The following is a 26,208-nucleotide window of genomic DNA, read 5'->3' as shown; positions in this document are numbered from 1 at the left end:
CGAAATTCTAACTACTCAAAAAAGATTATGGTCCAAAGCCTTCCCAGGCAAAAGTGCAAGACTTTGTATGAAAAACTAACTAAAAAGTAAATGACTGGGCAGTACAGCTCAGGTGGTAGAATGCTTGCTTAGAAAGTTCAAAGCCCTGAGTTCAGTTCCTAGTACTACCCAAATAAAGGAAAGAAGAGGAAGAGAGAACTTGAAATTGACTCATTTAATTAAGGCATTATTGTATATTATGAAACACTGTAAATCAACAAAAGCAAACAAAACAGCTTTTCACAACCACAAAGGAAGGATTAGCTCAAGTACATCAGGACGCTAAGTAACAATTTTAAACATAATCCATAGGGAACAGAGTTTCTACCCATGAGATGAGGTATAATTTAGTCTCTAGACTCCTTTGGCACTGCTTTTACTTAAAACTAGAGGAGGAAAGGGTATGGAAAGGGAGATAACAAGCTTCATTTATCTACATGTCTTTCTTGCTTCATTAAAAAATTCAAATATATAAAACTCAAACAAGTCAGCATAAAACAAATCTCATCCTACTTAAGATTCTAATAGCACATATAAACTATTATGTAATAAAACTTAGCTTCTGAATAAGGAAACAATCAAGATAATATACAATATTTGGAATAATCTCATTTATAACCATAATACGAACATTTAACACAGTTTATCTTGATGTGTATGGGTTTAATAAGGAGAGTCAAATGTCCTCAGCTCTTTTATTAAAAAAAGAAAAACCTTAAAATGGTAGAAACTAGATTGTTAAAGACTTAAGAACTGTTTTTCAGCAATAATGATCTAGTAAGCTGATATAAGTTAATATGCATAAATAGAAGAGCAATGAGAATGGACAAAATTACTAATTAATGGTAAATAATCCTTCACTTACTAAACATGTAATTTAATGCAACTAACACTGTGTTGGTTGAGTCTGCAAATAAATCCCACTGTAATAACCATACATGGACATGGGAATTTTGGAAATTAGGAAAACATTATCCATGTGAAAAAGTCTTATAAAGGAGAAAAAGTTTAAACTGCAACATCAGGAATGAGCAGGTTCAGGAAGAGAAAGGCATGCCACAGTTGAGAAACAGAAAAATTAAAACCACAGTGAAGAAGGCCATTAAGCTGGACTATACAAGAAGAAATGCAAAATGAAATTGTGTCAATAGAGTAAATCAGACATACTAAGAGAGCCTTGACCACCAGATGATAGAAGCTGTCATTTGTATGCTCTCAATGCCTAGTTTCCAAGTCCAAATGTTACTACATAAGATACATCTAGAGAGCTTTATCAACACTTGTTACCAAGTCTTTCCCTAGAGGTTTTGAAAGGATGGCATAGAATTTGTATCTAAGTAAAGTACCCAGGTGGTTTCTCAGACAAGCCAGACTCAGGTGCCACTGCTCTAGGCAACACTAAGCCAGTGCTTTTTCCAGAATGGAAGTAAATACAGATAATTAACTAGTTTTGCTCTTTGTGTTACTTCACTTAGAGATCTACTACATAGGATCCATGCCATCTTCAGCCACATATATCTATAAGAAACTTTACCCCATTATAACTTCACTTAATATGCAACAGTAATTTCCTTCCTTCCTTCCTTCCTTCCTTCCTTCCTTCCTTCCTTCCTTCCTTCCTTCCTTCCTTCCTTCCTTCCTTCCTTCCTTCCTTCCTTCCTTCCTTCCTTCCTTCCTTCCTTCCTTCCTTCCTTCCTTCCTTCCTTCCTTCCTTCCTTCCTTTTTCTTGTGCTAGTCGTGGGGATGAACTCAGGGACTTGGTGCTATTCCAAGGCCTGGGTTCTATTTTTACTTGAGACTAGTGCTCTACCACTTGAGCCACAGCTCTACTTCTAGCTGTTTTGTGATTAAGTGGAGATAAGAGACCTACAGAATTTTCTGCCCAGTTTAGCTCTGAATTGGGATTCTCAGATCTCAGCATCCTGAGTAACGAGGACTACAGGAACAAGCTGCCTGCAAGCACCTACCCACTAACAGTATGTTTTGCCTGGTTGTTTTGTTAAGAAAAATGAACCTAGCCATGAGCAGGTGTAATCCAAGCTACTTAGGAGGCTGAGATCTGAGGATCACAGTTGAAATACAAGCCAGGGCAAGAAAGTTCCTGAGACTCTTATCTCTAATGAACTACCAAAAGAGTTCAAAGTGGCTCAAGTGGTAGAGCACTAGACTTGAGAGAAAAAAAACCCAAGGACAGTGACTAAGTCCTGAGTTCAAGCCCCAAGGCCAACACCAAACAAACAACAAAATCCACAAAAAATAGAACCTATTATACTAGAGGGGGCACGATCTTTCCTAATAGTGGATAGAAGGCTGTAGAGCTATACAGTATAAATATAAAACAACAAAGATGTCACTAGGACAGTGATAGTAAGAATGAAAATGAAGAGACAAATCAGTCTTGACACTATAAAACTTCAGTAAGGCATGAAATTAGAAGAAAGTATGAGATGCACGGCTATCAAAAAATTTTACCAAAATATTTTACTGAGTGTAAAGCTACAAAATAATACAAAAAAACAATTTTCAATTGGTCAAAAATATGAACTGACATTTCACAAAGGATACACAGTAATCATATGAAAAAGATGCTCAAAATGCACTGTGACACTACTACATGTCCACTAGAGTTACTAAAAACTATCAAGGATATATAGCAACTAGACTGTTCACATGCTGCTAAATGGAATGTACAAGTGGCACAACCACTTTGAAAACGTTGGTTTTTTTTTTTTGTCTTTTGGTTTTTTGTCAGTCGTGGTACTTGAACTATGGACCTGGGCACTGTCCCTGAGCTTTTCAGCTCAAGGTGGGCACTCTACCACTTGAGTCACAGCACCATGTCTGGTTTTCTGGTGGTTAACTGGAGATAAGAGTCTCATGGACTTTCCTGCCATCATGGACTTAACTGCAATCCTCAGATCTCAGCCTCCTGAGTAGCTAGGATTACAGGTGTGAGCCACCAGTGCCTGGCCAAAAGCTTTTTTTGTTTTTGTCAGTCCTGAACTCAGGGCCTGGGCATTGTCGTTGAGCTTCTTTTGCTCAAGGCCAGCACTCTACCACTTTGAGCCACAGTGCCACTTCTGGCATTTTCTGTTTATGTGATACTGAGGAATTGTACCCAGGGCTTCATACATGTTAGACAAGTACTCTACTACTAAGCCACAATCCCAGCTGGAAAACGGTTTCTTACATACTTACTATATTACCTAGCAATTGCACTCTTACGTACTATCTAGAAAAAATGTAAAAAATTCTAAACAAGTCATTGTACATGTAATAGGGATTTACTAAGTCACACAGGAGACAGAATTAAAGTTTGGAAATTTTGTGTCTAGAAAAAAATATAATAAAACTGTAAACAAAAGTAAATTGCCTGAAAGTAAAAATAATCAATTTCCAGTTATATCTAGGTTCCCATTCCAGCCCAATTAATTCCATACTAACTCTGTAAACCCATACTAACCACTCAGTTTCCTCATTTGTAAAATGGGGAGAATGATTTATATCCATAAGTTCTTATAACAATTCTATAAACTAACACATATATAACTCTTAGACACATGAAGGGTTTAACATGTTAGTCATTATCAATCAATGTTTAGTGGTGAGGATTTGAGGGTAAAGTACATTTGTATTGTTGGTGCAAATACTGGAAATCAGAATGGAGCTTCCTCAAAAAACTAAAGACAGATCTTCCTTGCAAAAAATATTTTAAAGTAAACTTTTGGAGCACTAATCTTTCTACTAATGACTAGGTGAAATATTAGTTATGAGTACTTGAAATATGGTAGGTTTGGTACCAAGGAGACTTTCTAGATATGTTTATTACCTCTAGTAGTTGATCTTTGTAATCTAGAATTAACAGGTCTATCATATTTCAAACAAAACTCTGATGATTGCAACTGTAATGTTTAACTACAGTAGGTAAGCTAGAGGGAGATATTTTGCTTTACAATAAATTTAATTAATAACAAGTACATCAATGTCAATCATTGTGTACAAATATTAATTTCTTCATGGCTTACCTATAAATATTTAGCTACAAATCAATATACAACACAGTAGTTGCTTCAAATTTTAAAAGTTTCCATAATACCATATATTTTAAAATGTTCTCGTATAAACCAATGGAGAAAAAAATTAAATCAAAATAACTTAGTACATTTATCTGAAATACTTGAACCAGAAATATTTAATTTCAGGACTATAGATTTTGGAATTTATATACATATGAAATAACTTGGAGATGGCAACTAAGTCTAAGCACAAATCACTTTAAGTTTTTTTTTGGAGGGGGGGTTCTGGTCGTGGGTCCTGAACTCTGGGCCTGGGCGCTGTCCCTCAGCTCTTCAGCTCAAGGCTAGCACTCTACCCACTTGAGCCACAGCGCCACTTCTGGCGTTTTTCTTTTTGCTTATGTGGTGCTGAAGAATCGAACCCAGGGCCTCAGGCATGCAAGGCAAGCGCTCTACCACTGAGCCACCTTCCCAGCCCCCCCATTTAAGTTTTGTATATACCTTGTACACATAGCTTTAGTTAAATTTATTGTGCTTATGTTTTGACTATGACTGACGCACAAAGTCAGGTATGGAATTTTTCTACTTCTGTGTCATGTCAGCTTCAAATTTTGTCAACCTACAATTTTGTAGTAGTCTGGAATTCAGATTTTTGGATAAGATATGGTCAACCTATATTTACTTTACAAAATGTTACAAAAACTTAATCTCAAAGGATAATTCATCAAGTGATAACACATATAAACCATACTAATCACACAGCCAGTAAAATATGCCAAGGTCTAAATTTAACTAAAAAAATAATTAAGTATGATAGCTCCCATTCTCTTATCCACAGGGGATAACTTTCTCTGTGGATCACTGAGCCCACACATATAGTACTGAACTATAGATGCATTATACTATGTTTTTCTTACTATACATACATCACTAATAAAATTTAATTTATAAAGTAGAAAGAGATTACCAACAATAACACATAGCAATGATAACAATGTACTGTTTAAAAAGGTACATGAGTATGGCTTATCTGTCTCCCTCCCTCCTCCTCTCTTTCCTTCCCTTTCTCCTTCCTCCTTCCCTTTTCTTTCCCTTCTTTATTTCTCCCTCTTTCTCAGTCACCAGAAGATAGTAGGTACTTATTGTATCCCAAGGTTGAGTATCACTGGCCAAAGGGATGATTCATGTTCTTGGTGGGACAGAGAAAGACATTATTGAAAATTTATAATGCTACTTAAAATGGAATACAAATTATTTATTTCTGGAAAATTCCATTTAATTATTTCAAAACACAATTGACTAAGCAACTGACACTACAAAAAGTAAAAACACAGACCAGGGATTACCTAAATATATTAACTTTAAAAAGTAAATTCAAGTTCTCAGTTGTAAAAGCAAAAGTTTTTCCACTGGAGCTCTCAGTAGTACAAGATAATTTGGAACATTTAATTAAACGAGCTGTCAGAATCTACTATATAAAACTAAGCAACTATGAATTTACAAGTGTGATCCATTAACCTGTGGGGGACTGTAAGATCATTTTTACAGTCTGAAGGTACAATCCAGTTTCATAGTATTTTTCGTTGTGCTAACGTTTTCACTGATGGTGCAAAAGTAATAATGGATAAAACTGCTAGCACCTAAGCACAAATCAAGGCAAGGGCCATCAAACTCTATTAGTAATCACTGGATTCTTTGTGTTCATGCATTCACAGGAAAAGTATGTGTTTCACTTACAAATGTTAATCACAAACCTTTTGCACACATAGTTTTGACACACTGTGAGTCAACATTTGAAAGCTCTGCATAATTTGGTAAATGAATATTTTCTACATGATATGTTTCAAAATCATGCATGAGTAGAGAGGCATTCAAAATTCAAGACAGAAGCTGGACACAGTGGTTCATACCTGAATCCTAGCTATTTGAGAGGTTAAGGAACAGGAGAGGAGGATCACAGTTTCAGGCCAGCTCTGACACAAGGTATCTGTCCTCAAACTGAAGGCACATACCTGTAAGACCGGCAACTACAGGGAGCTTAAATTGGGAAATTGTAGCTTAGCTATGTAGAGAAATGTGATTATTCTAAAAAATAAAATAAACAGAGCTGAAGGCACGACTCAGTGGTCGAGTACCAGCCTAGGAAGCATGAAGCCCTAAATTCAAATGGTAAAATATTGTTGAATAAAAAAATTAAAGACAGCTAAACGGATTTTAATTTAGTAGAACACAGAAAAGTACAATGACGTAGTTTCAGATTCTATATTGTAACCAATATTTTTTTTAAGTAAGACCAGCTATGATTGCAAAAGTAGGGAGGCCAAAGCAGTAGATTACAAGTAACAGGCTATCTTGCACTATAGAGCAAAATCATGTCTCAAAAAAATAAAACAAAACAAAAGCAAAAACCAAGTTGTGGTATAGTATCATAGAAGAACATTTATAATTATATATAAAAGCTATACACGCCAAATTTTATTCAGTTACTTCAATTACACTTAGTAGAGAGAACTTTTAACATTTTGAATAAAGAAACAAAAAGCCCAAGACCACAACTTCTTACCCTGGCTGTGAGGACTTGCAGGACTAAGAGATGGCTGGTGTAAATCCTTAGTTGGTGTTGAGTATGATTCTTTTCCTTGGCGTTGATTCATCTTTCCTGGTGTCAAAACTTGAGATTCGTCACTGTTTGCTACAATAGCTCAAAGAAAGAGAAGTAAAATAATTAGTACTAAGGTTGAAGATTTATTTGACAACAATATGGAATCAAATTATGAGTCAAATGTTCAAATATATACATATTTCTTACTCAACACTTCTATAAATTCACATAATCATATTTTGTTTTATGTTGGCTTTCTACAAATCCAAGAGAAACTGACAGTCTGAGTGAGTGAAATATGCAAGAAACACACATTATAAAATGAAAATACACACCCAACTGATAATGAGCAGCACCCTGATATTTCCTGTGTGCCTTTACTCTTTCTATGTGCCAGTAGAATGAACAACGGGCAAAAGACAAAGGCATTTCAAAAGAGAAATACAAATGGTCAAAAAGCATATGAAACAATATTCAGTTTTACCAGTAACATGCAAATTATTAGCAGTATAAAATAACATTTTCTATTTCCCAAAATTTCTATTCTTGTCTTAAAACTAAGTAGTCAGTAAATAAAAAAGGTAAGATTCTAACTTATTTGATTCCAAAGTGTTTTTGTTAAATTTTTCTATCACAATAATCAATTTAAATGGTACTTTGAAGATGCTTCTCACCCATTGCTAATACAGGGAAACAATGAAAACAGATTTTTTTAAAAAGAGGAAGCGAAAAGAAAAGATGAGAAAATAAAAACACTCCAAGAGTCTAAGAATCTGACTCTTTTACTCTGTCTTTTCAGGCAGTTTAGTTTCAGCTCAAAAAAGAATGAGAGGCTGGGCGCCAGTGCTCACGCCTGTAATCCTAGCTACTCAGGAGGCTGAGATCTGAGGATCATAGTTCAAAGCCAGCCAGGGCAGGAAAGTCCATGAGACTCTTATCTCCAATTAACTACCAGAAAACTGGAAGTGGCACTATGGCTCAAGTGGTAGAGTGCTTGCCTTGAGCTGAAGAGCTCAGGGACAGCACCTGGGCCCAGAGTTCAAGACCCACAACTGACAAAAAAAAAAAAAAAGAATGAGGCGGCCAGGTGGTGGCCCAATAGGCACTTAGGAAACTGAAATCTGAGGATCACAGCTGGAAGTCACCCCAAGCAAGAAAGTCCATGAAATGTTTATCTCCAATTAAGCACCAAAAAAGTTAACTGGAGCTATGGCTCAAGTGGTAGAAAACTAGCTTTGAGCAATAAAGTTCAGGAACAACATCTAGGCCCTGAGTTCAAACCCCAGGACTGGCACCTCCCTTTCCCTACCCCTGCAAAAAAAGAGTAATCTCGACTTTCTCTAGTTTTAAATTTTCACATTCACATTTTTGTCACAATTTTTATTCAGTTTGCTTTAATATGTCTCATTGTGTTCATTTTCAATATTTTAGCTCCTTATATTTCAAAATAAAAATACAAACCTTTCACTTAATTTAAGTAAAGGTATAAAAAAGTAATTTATACCACCAAGTCAAAAAAATTAAAAAAACTATAGCCTGAAAGTCCTAAATTTATATATCTCCTAAACTAAAACTTAGTCAAGTTTAAGCCTTACAATTATGTCTTTTAGTTAACAGACATCTCAAGTTTTCCTGAACCTATTTCTAGCTTCTGCTTAAACTCTAGATCTGCCTCTCCTCCTCTATAGTTAATGGCATCAGTACTCTTTTTTCTCCATTTTCTCAAGCCAAAAACCTAAGATAGGGCCTTTGATTTTCCTTTCTCATATCTTACATCCTATTATCTATGATTTTAGACTGTACTTCAAAATTGTTCTGGAATCCCACTACTGTTCCATTTCCACAACTACTACTCTGAATCAAGGCAACACTTCTACAGACCAACGGTACCAGATGTTACCTTGCTTCCTGGATATGCAGAGTTCATTTTCTAAACAAAAGCTCAATCCTTTTAGATGGCAAATCAGATTGCCATCATGTAGAAGTACCCTCAATGGTTCCCATTATTATAATCAAATCCATGATCTAAATGTCTAGCACCTAACTTTCCAACCTCATTCTCCACCTCTCTTCTGTCACAAGTAACTTGGCTCTTGCCATAACAGTCTTCTTGGTCTCAGGGCCTTTCTATTTCTTCTTCTAGCTCCTCTCATTTGCTGTCAGTGCTCAAATTTCATCTCTTTAGAAAAGCTCTCTGGTTTCTTCATAATGCTCTTTACTAAATAAGGTCTTATTTTACTATGGCACAATTTATCAATTTTATGGTTACTTGCCTACCATTTCACAGCTATACTCTTAACACCTAATACTAAATGGTTTACATTGTAGGTATGATATTGCTGAAATCTTATTGACTATAGTCTGGTTTTCTCCACTAGACTTTAAACTTCTTAAGAGTAAGTTTGGTCTACCTTATTTTCCCTTAAATTTTCAGTTCTTGGTATGTTTCCTGGCATATTGAAGGTACTGCATCCTGGCATACTAAAAATATTGAATGAAATCTTATTGAAAGAAACAATTAATTTGCTTTGTATCTTTAGAAACTTTTATTATCAGAGAGTATAGAGGCTCATTCAGTTACTAAATCTAAGATTCATCTGATTGCTAAAAAAATTACTGAGATTGGGAGGCAGGTATTGGTGGCTCATGGCTATAATCCTAGGTACTCAGAAGGCTAAAATATGAGGTCATGGCTCAAAACTAGCCTGGTCAGGAAAGTCCATGCGATTCTTATCTTAACCACCAAAAAGCAAGAAGAGGAGCTGTGGCTCAAGCAGTAGAGTACTAACCTTGAGAAGAAAAAAACATAACAAACACACAAACAAAAAAAAAAAAACTAGCAACAGTACCCAGGCCCTAAGTTCAAGCCCCAGAAATGGCACAAAAACAAAATAACCATCATCCTGAAATTTAAAATGCAAAAATAAAATAAACTGGCCTAAAGAACATACTAGAGAGCTCTCAGAAACAAATTGGCAAATGTAGAGACATGTGATAAAGGTAAGAGAAAAAAAAAGACCACTAAATTAATAGTATTGGGACACCTAGTATATCACTCTGGAAAAACAGACAGATCTCTGCATCATACCACAGGCAAAGAATACTTCTATGAAAATAAAAGAAACAAATTCATTGAGAAAACCTGAAAGATTTTATAATATAAAAGCAAATTAGGATAGGCAATAATTCCTTTTAAAATAACAAAGCACTAGCCAAATATCCAAACAAATTCATTACATGAAAATTATTGATTGGTTTAATGATCCCATAATAAAACTGAAAAAGCACAAAACAGTAAAATACATATGTATGGTACTAAACCATCAGTTCAATAACCAAGAAAAACTTAGGGCTACAGGTGTAATTTTAAAATAACAATAATGAAAAAAGAAAACCTATTCATTAAAAAGAAAAAAACCCTATGGGGCCAGGCATGGAGAAAAAAGACAAAAGAAGCATAGAGAGTTTGGGGGGCTTTTTTGTTTGTTTTTGTTTTTGGTCAGTTGTGGGGCTTGAATTCTGGGCCTGGACACTGTCCCTGAGCTCTTCAGCTCAAGGCAAGCACTCTACCACTTGACCCATAGCACCACTTCCAGTTTTCTGGTAGTTAATTGGAGATAAGAATCGCACAGATTTTCCTGCCTGGGCTGGCTTTGAACTGTGATATATAGATCTCAGCCTCCTGAGTAGCTAGGATTACAGAAGTGAGCCACCAGCGCCCAGCTGACAAGAGTTATTTTTAAGATTCTAGTTCTTAGCTTGAGTTATAGGTCTAATATATGTCCAGTATTTGATTATATTCTATTATTTATGAATGTCATATATATTATTGTACAACACTATCCTACAGAATAATTAAAGCTAATTTAAAATGTTGTAAGAAAAAAAAACCACTGGTAGAGTTAAAGTATGCCTTAGAATTCTGACTTCACTATATAAACAAAGAAATAGTTCTGAAAGAAAATTTATTTCTATTTAACTCTTTTTAGTCCAGTGTGTGTGTGTGTGTGTATATGTGTGTGTGTGTGTGTGTGTGTGTATGTGTGTGTGTGTGTGTGTGTGTCACTATATAGCCAAAGTTGACCTTGAACTCACAAACTCATGATCTTCCTGCTTCTGGCTCCCTGATTACTAACATTATAGGGCTCCACCACCACATCTGGCTCTTTAAGCTATGTGAAACCAATGTAGTAAGTGTATGATATTGATAACCTTGAAATGAGAAGAGTACATAGAAATAGCAATGCATAGAGTATACCTCTTTACAGAAAAACAGAAATGTTACATTTCTATTTGTTTTCTATCACTCCATTCACAATCACTAATAACTATAGAGACAAAAGAAGAAGTTCTGTATAATATAAAACTCCCTACCATGGCAAGGCACTGGTGCTTGCACCTGTAATCCTAACCACTCAAAAGGCTGAGATCTGAGAATTGTGGCTGGAAGACAGCCAGGGCTGTCATATATATAATATATATATTATATAATATATATATTAAAATATATATTTTTAATATGCTTGTATTCCTCTCCAGATACTAAAAGTCCTGAGACTCTTATCTCCAATTAACCACCAAAAAGCCAAAGTGCTGTGGCTCAAGTGCTAGAACGCTAGACTTGAAGGAGGAAAAAAAAATTCAGGGACAGTGCTGAGGCCTTGACGAACACACACCAAAAAACCCAAAAACAAAACAAATAACAAAAACAACACTGCAATGCATCCTGTTATCTTCATAATAGTGGAACACCTGAAACTTGATAATGGCAGTGACTTTGTTCTGTCTATATACACTGGCACACAGCTGATCAATACTTGCTAAATGACTGAATATATAATTTGGCAAATTAATCAGCTTAGTTTGAGTTGGTTTGCCTACTAAAGATAATGTTACAGTGCCCTCTGCTGGTTGTACTTGTAGTGCATGTAACCTACTTGGCTAGTCATGGTACTTTACTCATCTTAGTAGAAATGACCCAAAATGATTAATAATAGTACTGGAGAATACAAATCTATAACCTTCTTTCCTTTATGAATTCAATTTACAAACATAAAAACTGCATAATTTAAAAAGTTTCAAATTCTTGTGTCTGCCCTTTGTAGGATCTAAGATATAATAAACTTTTAAGTTATAAGTCAGAGTCATAAGCACATAAAATCTAAGAGAATGTATTCTTTTCTTCTACTTTAAAATTTTCTACTGTACCGATACTTCTGGTTGTACAACAAACTGTATATTTTAAATACTGTGAATTGTTGCAAATTTAAATTTTTTTTAATTTGAATATTATCTCCTTTTAGAGAAAAAATACCTATGTGTTTTAACTGGTATGAAGGGGAAATAACAACCAATTTAGGTGACAAGATTTTTTAGCATAGACAAAAGCCTTTGTTATTATTTTACCCAGTTCCTCGTCCTTGAATGTTGAAGAATGAACAAGCATTAAAATGGCTTGTAACAGTTGATAACTACTGAGAGATGAATAGTAAAATTTCCTAAATTAGTATTATTTCTTATACTGCAATTAAACAGAATTAAATTCTTTATTTTTTGATGCATCATTTTTTATTTTGTTATGCTTGAATTCAGCAAAGTAGTTGTTTCATTTTTTTAGTTAAGAATAGAAAGAGCTGGGTGTTGGTGGTTCACACCTATAATCCTAGCTAAGATCTGAGGACTGAGGTTCAAAGCCAGCCAGGTCACTAAAGTCTGTGAGACTCTTAGCTCCAATTAACCACCAGAAAAACAGAAGTGGAGCTGTGGCTCAAAGTGGTAAAGAGCTTAGTTTAGAGCAAAAAAAGCCCAGGGACAGTGCTCAGGCCCTGAGTTCAAGCCTCATGACCGACAAAAAAGAAAAAAGAATAGAAAAAAGGTACATTGGGCCAACAACCAATTGCAGCTTCTTAGATATTCAACCATTTAGCCTCAGGCTCTTCATCTATGATATTAATGTTTTATTAGATGATCTATGATGCTCTTTTTCCTTCTAGTAATTCCATAATTTTTAATATGCTTGTTCCTCTACAGATACCAAAACCCCTTAGGGGGCAGGTTTTATTCATTGGATATATTAAAAGGGTGATACAATGTTCCTATCTTCCCCTCAAAAAAAAAAAATTAGTAAAATTTTTGAGGTAAATTGGATCTAATGTTAAAGTAAAATCCTAAGAAAAAACATGTTTCACTTTTAACATCCTCAATATACAAAAATTTCAAAATCAGCCAGGCGCCAGTGGCCTATAATCCTAGCTACTCAGGAAATTGAGAGCTGAGTATCTTGGTTCAAAGCCAGCCCTGCAGGAAAGTCCATGAAACTCTTATCTCCAATTACCCACCAGAAAATTGGAAGTGGCGCTGTGGCTCAAGTGGTAGAGTGCTTGCCTTGAGCTGAAGAGTTCAGGGACAGCACCCAGTCCAAGAGTTCAAGCCCCATGAATGACAAAAAAAATTAATATCAAATTATACAGAAAAATTCTGATGAAGAAAAGCAAAACTTTCATATGGCAGTAAGTTCCTTGTATCATCTTGAGTAGTGTTTCATGCTTTATATGATTTTAGGAAATACTACGAAGAGGGCTAATTATAAATTATACAACTAGCTAAATAAACAATGCGTTCTTTAGATTAATCATAATGTAAAAGAAAACACTATGAATCTCAGATGACAATGAGATTGATGGGTTTTGAGCATTGATTGACATTCTTACTCTACCTTGTATTTCAATGCCTAGAAAGCGAGGCAGATCAAAACTGAAATAGTACTTGATTTTTCTATGTGCACATTGAAATACTACCATGTCCCCGAAAATGAAATTTAAACTTTAGCTACTTACTTGATTGCCCAAGGATATCTTTGCTATCACCAAGCTTTTAGTGCAGAATAATTGAGGAGCAAACAAATACAATCCAAACGAGGAAGAAGAAAGTGCATCAGGACGGAAGCAGCAGTGAAACAAAAGGACAAGGAAAACAGCGTTAGTCTATAAGTAGAAAGCACATGCACTTGAATTCTAATTATCATAACTCATGAGATATCCCCTTTCCACACCAAAAAGACCTTGGCTTAAGCATTATCAAACATGTTTTAATTTGAGGATAGAAAGGTAAGAAGAGAAAAATAGAATCATAAAAAGTGTTTTGTTTTGAAGCTACTCAAGTTAAAAAATTATTTTCAAATATAATTCAAGATTAAGATAAGGAGTGGAAATCTATCTATTTAAAAATGTGAAAGCCAAAGTTATTCTTAAAGTTTAAGGCAGTTTAAAAATATACAAAACTCATGCACTATTAAATATTAGTACTTGATGCCATGAAAGTACTCAATATTATAGATTTAGTCTGTTTCTTCTATAGAAAAGAAAACAAGCATTTACCGTATGTTTATTATGTGCCAAGCATTGTGCAAAGAGTTTCAACAAAGACATCAAAGTGCAACAACATTCTTCTCAAATGGCAAAAAGAAAGCATTCGTTAGAAGGAAATTTTATGAGTTAGGTAAATTTTTCTTAAAATACACTATTCAAGCATATTGTCTGGAACTTCTGGCATTTCAAGAACTCAAAAGACTCAGTTGTGTGTATGTATGTATGGATGTATGTATTTAGATGGGTCTGGCTATATGCTCCAGGCTGACATCAAGCTTGCTATGTATTCCAGACTAATTTTCAACTTTCCATTCTCCAATCTTAGTCTTTCAAATGCTGAGATTACAGGGGTGTACCACCACATCAGGCAAAAGACTCAATTCTTGAATAAAGAGATTACAAAGACAAGAAAGAGGTAAAATACCCCTAACCTATTAATCGAATAACTATTTTAACATAATTACTCTAAATGTTGTTAATCGATTAAATTATTTAGTCTGCCTTTAGTGGGAACCATTGTCAGCTTTCCTTCCTTTCAAACACCAGCTATAGTAACATATCAAAACTAAAGTTACAAGGAACTCCACTGATGACACTGTTTTTTTTTTTTTCTTTTTCCCCGCCCCCCCCCCCCCCCCCCGACACTGTTTTTACTTAAAGAGCAAGAGGGAACAGTAATGTGCTGTGACAAAAAAAAAAGTAAAGTTGTTTGTTCTAGCTTTCTGTAATCATGCAGAAAATCTTGGACTTGTAGCCAGGTGCTGGTGGCTCACACCTGTAATCCTAGCTACTAAGGAGGCTGAGATCTGAGGATTGCAGTTCAAGGCCAGCCCTGGAAGGAAAGACCTTGAGACTCTTATCTCCAATAAGGCACCAGAAAACCGGAAGTGGCACTGTAGCTCAAGTGGTAGAGCACTCACTTTGAGCTGAGGGACAGCACTCAAGCCCAGAGTTCAAGCCCCACGACCCACAAAAACCTGTAATCCTACCTAAATGGGAGGCAGTGATCAGAAGTTGAGTGAGTGTGTGTGTGTGTGTATGTGTGACTAAGATCCCAGTCTCCTCTGTAGCTAAGCTAATAGATATGAGCCATCCAGCAAGGAGAATTGTGTTCTAAGGCAAGTCCAGACAAAAAATATCAATGAGACTCCTATCTCAGCCAACAAGCCAGGCATGGTGGCACACTTTGTAATACCAGCTATGTGGGAAGCATAGGTAGGAGGCACCAATTAAAGGCTATCCCAGTTGGGGGGGTTGGGGTGGGGGAGGGGATTATATCTGAAAAATAACCTAAAGTAAAAGGGACTGAGAGTAAGGTTCAAGTGACAGAATGACTATTCAGCAATCATGAGGCTGTAAGTGCAAACTCAAGTATCCCCCACCCCTAAATTTTAAAATCTTCTTGCACTGACAATTTTCCTTGATTTACCCATAACTTTCTAAAGGAAAGTAGTGATTCTAGTCATACATTCACATAGTTTGAAATATTTAGTTTCACAAGCCAGGCACATTTGAAGGTTTTAGACTTGATCTTCTATAGGGAGTAAAATATTAAAAACCTTGTTTTGTTATATAGTTCTGTATTTTTTATTAACAGCAGAGTGCAGAAAAATCACCCTTAACTTCTGAATCACCACTAACTTCTATAATCACTATTAACTTCTGAATATTTGCTGCCAAAAATCTCCAAATGCATTTAACTCTCAGTATTATATTTTCAAGTACACCTGTGTCATGATCCTAACTTTCAGTTTAAGGAACTGAATAATGTTGGAAATAGACATTATCTATTCAACTCGTACAGCTGGGAAGTTCCTGCACTAATATAGGGGAGGGGACTTTAAACAAGTAAAGTATTCGGGAGCAATAAACCAAGAAGTAGTTGATTTCTGAATGTATATTGAAGGCAGAATAGCAGAATTTCCAAATCTACCCAGTGGGAGATAAGTGAAAGAAGGAATCAAGATGTGTTAAGCTCTGGGAACTGGGAACCTGGGAGGATGGAAATGACATTAACTGAGATGGAAAAGACACTAAGAGCAGCTGGGTTTTGGAACAAAATATTACAGAGTTCAGTTTGGGACAAGTTTGAAATGTCTGTTAGGTATCAAAGTGAAATGACAAGTACACAGTTGGGTATATAAGGCAGCACAGGGAGAAATTCAGGCTGCCAGAGAGAAAAAAAAACCTCATGTTACAATATATGTGAGTTAACCTGTATGATCATGTATGATCAGAATGCCTTAATCACTGAAGACTAAAAATCAGCACAGGATAAAAGGACACCAGAGAAACATATTACAATGGGCAAGAGAACTACGAATCAAGCCAAAACGCCAAAATCAAGTCAAAATACAATGAAAAGTCAACCTTTCCCAGAATACAGATACAAAGGCATTAAACTGGATGCCAGTAAAAGCACCCTTCCCAAGTTGATTTTAAATAATGCTAATGAGAAGCAAGATATAAGTAAGTGAAGATTATATAACATTTTTGCCAAGTAACATATCATTTTAGTGAAGACTTTAGTCTTCTGCACATGGCTAACCTGCACACCACAAACTTTACTTAATCTTAATGCTTTTAGGATCTTAGTTTACTTTGGACAGTACCGTATTGTATCTATAGAGTTAATGTGAAATTACTGATGTCAAATAACTAACTACACAAGAATCTTTTAAGATACTAAAAACTAAAGCTAGGCTTTTTGGGGGGCTTTTTTAAAGTACAAAATACTGCTAGCACCTCAAAAAAATCCAGGAACTTCTCAAGTTTGTTCAGAAAAAAAGACCATTAAGATTGGACAAAAAGGGAACAACAGAATGGTAAGACAAAGAACCAATGCAACAGCGATATACGTAAGACAATATGTTGAAAATGATCTGTACAACTCAGGGGTAGGGAGGGTGAGGGGAGGGAAAATAGGAGAAAAATAAGGGAAAAGGTAGCAAGTTTGACAAGAAACATACTTATTACCTTATGTACGTAACTGTAACCCCTCTGTACATCACCTTGACAATAAAAAAAAACAACTCAAAAAAAAAAAGATTGGACAAAATATTGTCTTTGAAAAACTTGTCTTATTCCTTAAAAAATATCCACAAGTCTTTTGAATACAATATTTATAGCCATTATCTAAATCTTTACTGATTATAAATTGTAAAAAAGTATTATATAAAAATGTAATCTTGCTTAATGTTTGTTTTCTCCACCTTTTCTCCAATTAGCACAAAATACGCCATTTTTTAAGAAATGTAAGGAAAATGTAGAGGTTCATCATCATGATCTCCATCCTAAGAATCCCCTAAGACTCAATCAAACCAAAACAAATGGTTACTTTATCATACCAAAAAAAAAAAAAAAACCCAAACGTGAAATCTATAGCTTTATTTCATTGTCTTTAGCACAGCATTTCCACTTTAGATATATTATTAGCTCAACTTGTCATGTGGTATGTTAAAGGAAAAGCATGAAGTTCCTATCAAGCACTGACACAGCTTATGGCATCTCTCCCACCAATACAAATTGACCAAGCAGTTCTCACAGAAGCAACGCTGCTGCAGCTGGTCCCAGAAATCACATTTTGAAAGGATTATACAAACATCTCAAGGGTGCTCTGTTAGTGCTATCTTTGGCTCCCAGAATAAGAATCTTCACTGAAGAATATACAATGCAGCTGAGATCTGCTTGTTCTTAGAATGGGAGTCATCACTCTATACTTAGCTTGACTTTTTTATATTCTTGTAATTGGCTACAAAATCATATGCACATTTTATTCCTGAGTTTTACAGGAGAGGTTTTAAAGGAATACTTTTCTGGGAACTAGAGCTTATCACTGTTAGATAAGAGCATGATCTGGCCTGCTAGGTAGTTATCTTAAAATAACCAAATGCACACTTTTAATCCAACAAGTTCTACTTCAAGAATCACTGGGGTGATCATTCAAAATGTTCAAAAACATTTGTCCATAGATATTGATCATAACATGATTCACAGTAATCTAAAGTGGTTATTTTAAACTGAAAAACATCTTTTGTATATTAATTTTTTAAAGTACATTATAAAAGCTGGAGGCATAACTCAAGGGGTAGAATGCTTGCTTTATCAAACACAAGGCACTGAATTCAAACCCAGTACCATAATAAAAATCCAACAAAAAACACATTACAAAGAAGTTTGTATTACATGATCCTATTTGTTTTTGTGTACCTATATAAGCAAATTTTGGAAAGAAGCTACCAAAATGTTAACAGTGGTTATATTCAGGAAGTAAGCAATAAACCTATTTACATTTTGGATAAAGGCAAATATTTTAAACTAATATTTTCCATCTATGCTTGCTATTTCTCAGAATGACATAAGTATCTGTTATTAAGTACAGTGGAAAATATTGTCTTATCATGAAATCCTAGAAAAATACAGAAGCATTAACATTTTAAACACAGCATCATATATTACTCACTGTCTCTTGAACTTCAGCAACTTCTGAATATGGCAAGATCTAAAAAGAAAATAAATCTTCTCAGGAGTGATTTAATCTCATGTATCTAAATCTAAAGACTGCCACAGTTTACCAAGTAAGTGGTAAAATAATCTTCTAAGAAGTACAATTTAAAAAGAAGGGATACAGAATAATACTTTTTTGCTGGAAACTGAACTCTTCAATTTTTTTCTTAAATCCTGAGACTTCAGAAAATTCTAATCAATTTTCAGCCTGTTAAATTTTCTCTGGAATGTCCTAGAACGGCTTTCAGTTTCTATTCTTCATGTATATTTTTAACGCTCTGAGCTTTTCACCAGGCAAACCCTCTTCTCCTAAAATACTGCATTGCTATGGCTTCCCTTTTCCTATTTTCCTGCTTCTTTGTCTTCTCACTCAATAAGTGCACTGTCATGACCACTGTACAGGTAACAACTACTTGTTCTTCCTCTACTGGCTTTTTTTTCTGCAGATTCCATTCATGGTTAGGCTCAATTTATCACCTTTGCCCAGGTAATTTCCAAGTCTTTTCTTCAGAACTAGCAAATCTCCAAAACATTTCTATCTGTATGTTTGGACATTTAAGTTCCAGTTCTAAAATTCTATTAACAAAGAAGGGCTTTAAGCTTGGTTTGGAAAGCATTTTTATTTCAGAAAAATAGCACAAAGTAGCTCTCTCCCCAAAACACAGCCACACTGATCTGCCCATCCTTCTTTGTCTCAGATCTAAGCCTTGAGTCATCAGACTCTTTTCCTCACCTAACATCCTATCAAGTCATTAAGTTCTGATTACTTTCTTTGCCTCCAGAGGTCTACCTCACATCCAATTCTTCTTCCTTTGCCATCAATACCACTTAGTCAGACCCTCATCACTGCCTTTCTCAACTCTGTTTCTCTATTGCATGTTTCACCCCACTTACTAATTTACAATTCCAGCTTTAGAATTCAAAAACTGGTAGATATCCTATATGTAGCCACTGAATTCTTGTAAAATGGATAATGAGACTAAAGAACTAATTTATAGTGCATTACAAGTACGTTAAAAACAATAGCAAGAAAGAAAAAAACACTTGTGTCCCTGTCTTGGGGTTAATTTTGCTTAACATCATCTTATATGGTTATATGTACATAGTTTTTGACTTTTTTGTTTGTCCTAGACATGTACTAGTTATTCTTTTGTTTCTTTTGTATTTCTTTCCCCACAGTATAACCCCTGTTTTCACTGTATCTGATTCTGGTGTCCTGCATCTTGTATATACATTTTTAAAATTTGGGGAGAGGAAAGGATATAACAAAATGCTTAAATAAGGATACAGTTTGACCCGCTGTAACAATGAGATGTTGAAAATGAACTTTACAATTTGCAGGGGGGGGAGGGCGGCGGAGAGGGAGGAGTTGGAGAGGGAAGGGATGGTAGGGGAAAAACAAAGTAGGAGGTAACAATGCTCCATAGGAAATGTACTCATAACCCTACTCATGTAACTGTAACCCTTCTGTTCAGTATTTTTACAATAAAAAATGTATATGGGAAAAAGAACTAATTTATAAATTTTTAATTTAGTCATATTGGCAGATGGCTACTTAGTGGACTACCTGGGTGTAACACAATTTACTCTTCCCCAATTGAATACAACTAACTGATCACTCACTCTCTTTGCCATGGTAATGACTCTTCTTGAAATTCTCTCCTACCTTTCTTTCCAAAGTATTTGCTACCCTTGCTCTGTTTCTACTTGGTGCTCTTCAAATACTGGCCATTAAAACAGTTATTCCCCAAAGTTGTATCCTAGATCTCTTTTATGCCTATCCAACATGTTTACCACACCTCTGATTCCACTGACTTGTGCTCAAGCTCAACTCACCACTAACTTCCCGAATGGTGTCCTCACTTTAAGCTATATTGAGCTGCAACACTATCATTTCTTCCTTTTAGCCTTTCCTTTTCCATTAACTTCAGAGTTCCACTTTTTATATAAAATAACTCGATTTTCTTTCTTAAAATGTCCATTGTTTAAGGTTTACAATAGTAATGTTCAAACGTTAAGATCTCAAATCTGTTTACACTCTAAGAAACTATTGAGGACTCCAAACAGCTGTTGTTCACATACTGTTGTTCATTATACTTACATAATTTTTCTGATTTAAAAATTTAAATGAAAAATTCACTCCCTTTACTACCTATCTCAGCTAAGTAGTCAAGGTAACAACAAAATGTGGAATGTTTTGCTGACAGTATATAACCTTAGCTTGTGGGAAAAAGTGGTATTTTACTTCTGTGATCTCTCTTCCTAATACTTCTAAGCTCACTCTTTTCATGAGAAAAGTATCAGACAAGTTTCAGATGGGAGGCACTGTATAAAATACCTGACTGCCAAAACTGTTAAAGTTTAGTAAAAATGAGGTAAATAAAACTAAGTGACAGAGTCTTAAAGGATCTTAATTAGCTTAATGTGGCATTATGGATTAAGACCCTGAAAAAACAACAAAGAGATAAAACTAAGAAAATCTGAAAAAAACATGAACTTCACTTAATAATAATGGGTCAATATGGGTTCATTAATTATATAAAATGCACCATATGTTAATAAAATGGTAAGGGGAAAGTGGGAACACAGTATATGGATCTCTGTACAAACTTTTATAATTTCTCTGTAAATCTAAAACTTCTAAAAGAAAGTTTATTTTAAAAATAAAATTTGGAGAGTGTAAAAGAGGTAAGATAAATTGAAAATATGTGGAAATGAAACAATGAAATAATGTATGTACACTAAAAATACAAAGATGCTATCACTAACATGATAAATATTAAAATAAGACATTAAGCTATATTAAGAATATTTATAATAGAGAACAAAAATAGCAACATTTAATTCTAACTCAAAATACTTGATACAACAGAAATTGAGACAACTCCACTAGTTGTCATGTATACTTGCATAAGCACCACAATGTTGCCAGGTGTTATATAGTGCCAGGTTTCTTAGACTATGATGTTAAAGCTTTCAATAAACTTTAGTAACATTAGTTTTACTTTATGATCTGAATACTTATCAATAACAGTACATATGTAAGAAATAATTTCAGAAAACGAGTCATCTCTAGGGAAACATTCATTGATTACAGTCTAAGAACTCAGAACTAAATCATCTTACAGTAAGGATCCTTACATTTTAGAAATTATTCAATTGGAATTCAAATCTTGAAAGATTTTCTAAATTGTGAACCACTTGTGAACACTACAAAGTATTTTCTTCTGAAGTCATTTATATAATTTTAATACAATAAAAGATTTTGTATTCCAAGTAATCTTTATAAAGCAGTTTGCTCTAGTAACAGAAATACTTGAACAAAAATAATGACTTAATTTAAGATGAGGAATATATTCCATTTTTTAATTTGAAAAGGTACCTCTAGTTCAAATTATTCATAAAAGTTTGACTAAGCCAGGCTTTGGTGGCTCAGGTTGCTGAGATCTGAGGGTCACAGTTTGAAGCCAAACTGGGCAGGAAAGTCCATGAGACTCTTATCTCCAATAAACTACTCAGAAAAAGACAGAAGTTGTGCTGTGGCTCAAGCAGTAGAGTGGTAGCCTTGAGCACAAAGAAGCTCAGGGACAATATGCAAGCCTGAATTCAAGCACCAGGACCAGCAAAAAAAAAATATAGTGTGTGTGTTGCTAGGCGCCAGTGGCTCATGCCTGTAATCCTAGCTACTCAGGAGGCTGAGATCTGAGGATCATGGTGGTTCAAAGCCAGCCTGGACAGAAAGTCCACAAGACTCTTATCTCCAATTAACCACCAGGAAACCAGAAGGGGCACTGTGGCTCAAGTGGTAGAGCGCTTGCCTTGAGCAGAAAAGCTGAGGGAGAGTGCCCAGGCCCAGAGTTCAAGCTCCCCGACTGACCAAAAAAAACAAAAAAAACAATGTGACCCCAACAACATTTGAAGCATTTCTTAGTAGATAATTTCTAAAGTGATTAAGTTCTAGCTCTTGAAAAATATTTTAATACAATTATTAAATGTACACTTGTATCCTGAAGTGTATGTTTTTCAGTACAACTTAAGACAAGAAACACTAATATGATGGAATTATGTACAAGCAAAATAACAAAATGATCAAGTGAATTTAAAAAGAATTAACTTATTTGCAAGAACAAAACTAAACAGACACTGCTTAGTCCAAGCTTTCATGACATCACTTCAAGACTACTGAAATTGTCTCTTAATATATTTAGATCTCTCTCATCCAAATCATTTTGTATCCTACTTCGGCATTCATTTAGCCTATCCACATAAAAATAGTAAATAACTTACCATTATCTATATAAGTCCAAAATTCCTCGCTCTGGCACTTAAAGAATTCCATAAATTTGTCCTGCCAAGTCAATCATTATTCCCATAAGCATCACTCCCTTCCAACATTTATTCTCTTTTTTCTATTTGTCTTATCCTAAACTTTAAGCATTATTCTTGACTCCTACTATTCTCCATCCTGTAGGATAATCCCTACTTTCTTGTAGTATTCAGTTTATATTCTCTGAAGAAAGCTTTTCCAGTTACTCTAGTACACATCAATAACCCACTTTGCCCAATCTTCTAGCTTTTAATTTTACAGAGATTAACAGTAATAGTTATATCAACAATAACATAGTAGCTTTTATTTAATAGATAATTTGTGTGACAATGTATAAGAAAAAATACATCTTTTAAAGATGTATTTTTGAAGTAATACTAATCTGGGAAATAGATATATCATAATCGCCTTTATTGAATAGGAAATCTGAAGAGTTCAAAGAATTACCAAGTTATACAACTAAGTGAAAGAGCTCAAGAGCTCTTATACAGCCCATGCTCTTCAACCATCTCTTTGAGATCTAAATAGCAACTAGCTTAGGTAATACAGTCCAAAGGTGATACTTTATAAATTGTTAACTCACAAGTAGCCCTCAACATTAGTTTCAGATGTAGAAAATTTCTGTAATTTATGCTAAAAGATTTATATTATTTGAAATATGTTTTCATTACTTTAAAACATCTTTGTTCCAGGGCTGGGAAGGTGGCTCAGTGGTAGAGCGCTTGCCTTGCATGCCTGAGGCCCGGGGTCCGATTCCTCAGCACCACATAAGCAAAAAGAAAAAAGCCAGAAGTGGTGCTGTGGCTCAAGTGGTAGAACACTAGCCTTGAACTGAAGAGCTGAGAGACGGCGCCCAGGCCCAGAGTTCAGGCCCCATGACCGGATCCGAAAAATAAAATAAAACAAAACAAAACAAAACATCTTGGTTCCAACTTCTCAGGGTTTAGAAAAAAAATCAGAAAAAGTTGATTAATACCTGCCTAAGTATTCTCATGTGGAAATTAATACTATATTCTTAGATATGGACTTTTAAAAAGTTACAATAAATTTTAAGTGATCCTATTTAGAAACAAGAGGTATGTACAGTCAATGTCTTAGGTTGAATATTCAGAAACAGACATCTTAGTTCTACCATGTAAGTCATAAAGAGATAATTACTCTCCCATATTCTTATTTTAAATAATAGTGAAAATAGATGTATCTACCTTTAATGGCTATTATAAGGACACTCTAATGAAATACATACTTAGGAAACCGCAACTGCTTTTATTATTGTGGGTTTTGTTTTTTGTTTTGTCAGTTATGGAGCGTAAACTCTGGGCCTGGGCACTGACCCTCAGTTCTTCAGCTCAAGGCTAGCGTTCTACCACTTGAGCCACAGCATCACTTTCAGTTTTCTGAGTGGTTTATTGGAGATGAGAATCTAAGGGACTTTCTTGCCCAGGCTGGCTCTGAACCGTGATCCTCAGATCTCAGCCTCCTGAGTAGCTAGAATTACAGGCAAGAGCCACTGGTGCCTGGCTATTGTGTTTTTTTAAGTGAAAGTACTCTAGCCACTTAGCTACACTCTCTAGTCTTATTTCTGACATTAAATTATCACTAAGAACCAGAAAGAGTCTAATTGAGGTTTTTCTATGGGAAGGGTGATGCTGGAAGTTCCTTGCATTGTTACATACCCTTTTCACTCATAGCTGACACTCTACTGCTTGGCCCACACTCCTACTTCCTGCTTTTGCTAGTTAACTAGAGCTAACAGTCTTGCTGGTTTGTCTCTCCTGACTGGCTTCAAACTAAGATCCTCAGATCTCAGTCTTCCAACTAGCAGGAATTTCAGGAGCCAGCAAGTCCAATATGGTACATAGCTGGACACTGGTGGCATACTCCTATAATCGTAGCTACTCAGGAGGCTGAAATCTGAGGATCACAGATCCAAGCCTGCCCAGGCAGGAAACTCTGTGAGATTCTTATCTCCAATAAACTATTCAAAAAAGCCAGAAGTGGAGCTGTGGCTCAAGTGGTAGAGCACTTGCCTTGAGAGAAGCTCAGAGATAGCCCAGGCCCAGAGTTCAAGTCCCACGACAGGCAAAAAAAAAAAAGAAAGATATGTGATCAACATCATGTTCTAAAGATAAAGCTTATTTACTTTTTCTTTTTCTGAAATTTATAGTAAAAATAAAATAACCTGCCATTCATTTTCCATTTATGCTCATGATAACAGTAAACTTAATAATTAGCCAAGTTATTTTTAAGCATATTCTATTCTCTATTAACAAACCTTTATCTAGTTAACTTCTTTTTTGGTTATATAAGATACAAACAAGTTTGACCCAGAAATTTAAAAAAGGTTGGGACCAAGTTAGTACATGTCAGCAAAATTGCATTTTGCTATTAATCATTACACTGTTCGTTCGCTGGCAGCGGAACAAAGGACAGCCACTAAATTAAGATTTATAAACGACTCAATACAATAGTGACTTTATATGCCAAAATGAAAGTTGGCCTCTGCTTAATTCAGACAAAAATATGTCAAAGAACCTATCATCTCACAAATGACAAAATTTCTTATAGTTGACTAAATTTTACTGAAAGGCACCCTTGCTTTAGCTAACAGAACCACTCCTAATAGTCTATAAGCCAACATTTAATGGAAGCAATCAACATACAGTAAGAGAATCGAAAGCTACATCATTTTGGAGCAAAATCTTTTTGTACAAGTACAAATCATCATTGAATTCAAAATTTAATCTACTAGGTAATGTATACTGTACATAACCTACTTACTTATTTTTATGTCTGAATATAATTGAATCACAAGGTAGCAATGTTTATTAAATCTTAGAAATTCTACAGAAAGAATAGACATGGCAATTGATCTTAATTTATAAATAGTTTAAATGTGTCATTTACTGTGCTACACACATAACTGGCTCACAATTTGAGATTTGGAGGCATTTAATTTCCTCTTCTATTAACATGCTTTGATTTCACTATAGACAAAAAGGTTGGGGGAAAACAAACACAAACTATTAATTCAGTATACCTGACAAATACAGATGGGAAGGTAAAGAGACCAGAGACCAGAGAGTGACAGAGAGCAAAACTCAGAAAATTGTCTGGTTGTGTTTGTATACCAACACATCTTAAACTATCTGCAATTCTGTCAACACAGGAGTTCAACTATTATCTTTATTTTTTAAATACTTTTTAAAGTTCTGGGGCTTGAAATCAGACTGGGCTTTTTCCCTCAAGGCTAATAGTGTTCTATCACTTGAGCCACAGCTCACTTCCAGCGTTTTGCTGCTTAATTAGAGAGGAGTCTCTTGACTTTCTCTGGGCTGGCTCCTAACCACG

At 35.1% G+C, this 26,208-nt stretch overlaps 1 protein-coding gene across 8 annotated transcripts in view; it reads right to left on the bottom strand.

Moving 5' to 3' along the window:
* The window catches only part of Osbpl8 (oxysterol binding protein like 8), a 137,097-nt gene that overhangs the window by 65,795 nt on the left and 45,094 nt on the right, over positions 1-26,208 (bottom strand). The window contains exons 3-5 of one of the 8 annotated variants that reach the window (XM_042699102.1): positions 18,487-18,525; positions 13,494-13,527; positions 6,619-6,756 (exon numbers count right to left, since the gene is read on the bottom strand). In XM_042699102.1, coding sequence (XP_042555036.1) covers positions 6,619-6,756; positions 13,494-13,527; positions 18,487-18,525 — 211 coding nt within the window. The remainder of the gene's footprint in view (positions 1-6,618; positions 6,757-13,493; positions 13,528-18,486; positions 18,526-26,208) is intronic. The other 7 variants (XM_042699103.1, XM_042699104.1, XM_042699105.1 and 4 more) reach the window with 7 other exon arrangements.

This window comes from Dipodomys spectabilis, unplaced genomic scaffold, assembly GCF_019054845.1.
Source record: "Dipodomys spectabilis isolate Male_0828 unplaced genomic scaffold, ASM1905484v1 ptg000234l, whole genome shotgun sequence".
NCBI lineage: Eukaryota > Metazoa > Chordata > Mammalia > Rodentia > Heteromyidae > Dipodomys > Dipodomys spectabilis.
The sequence above is the reverse complement of the archived record's forward strand: the minus strand, read 5'-3'. Positions and strand labels throughout refer to the sequence as shown.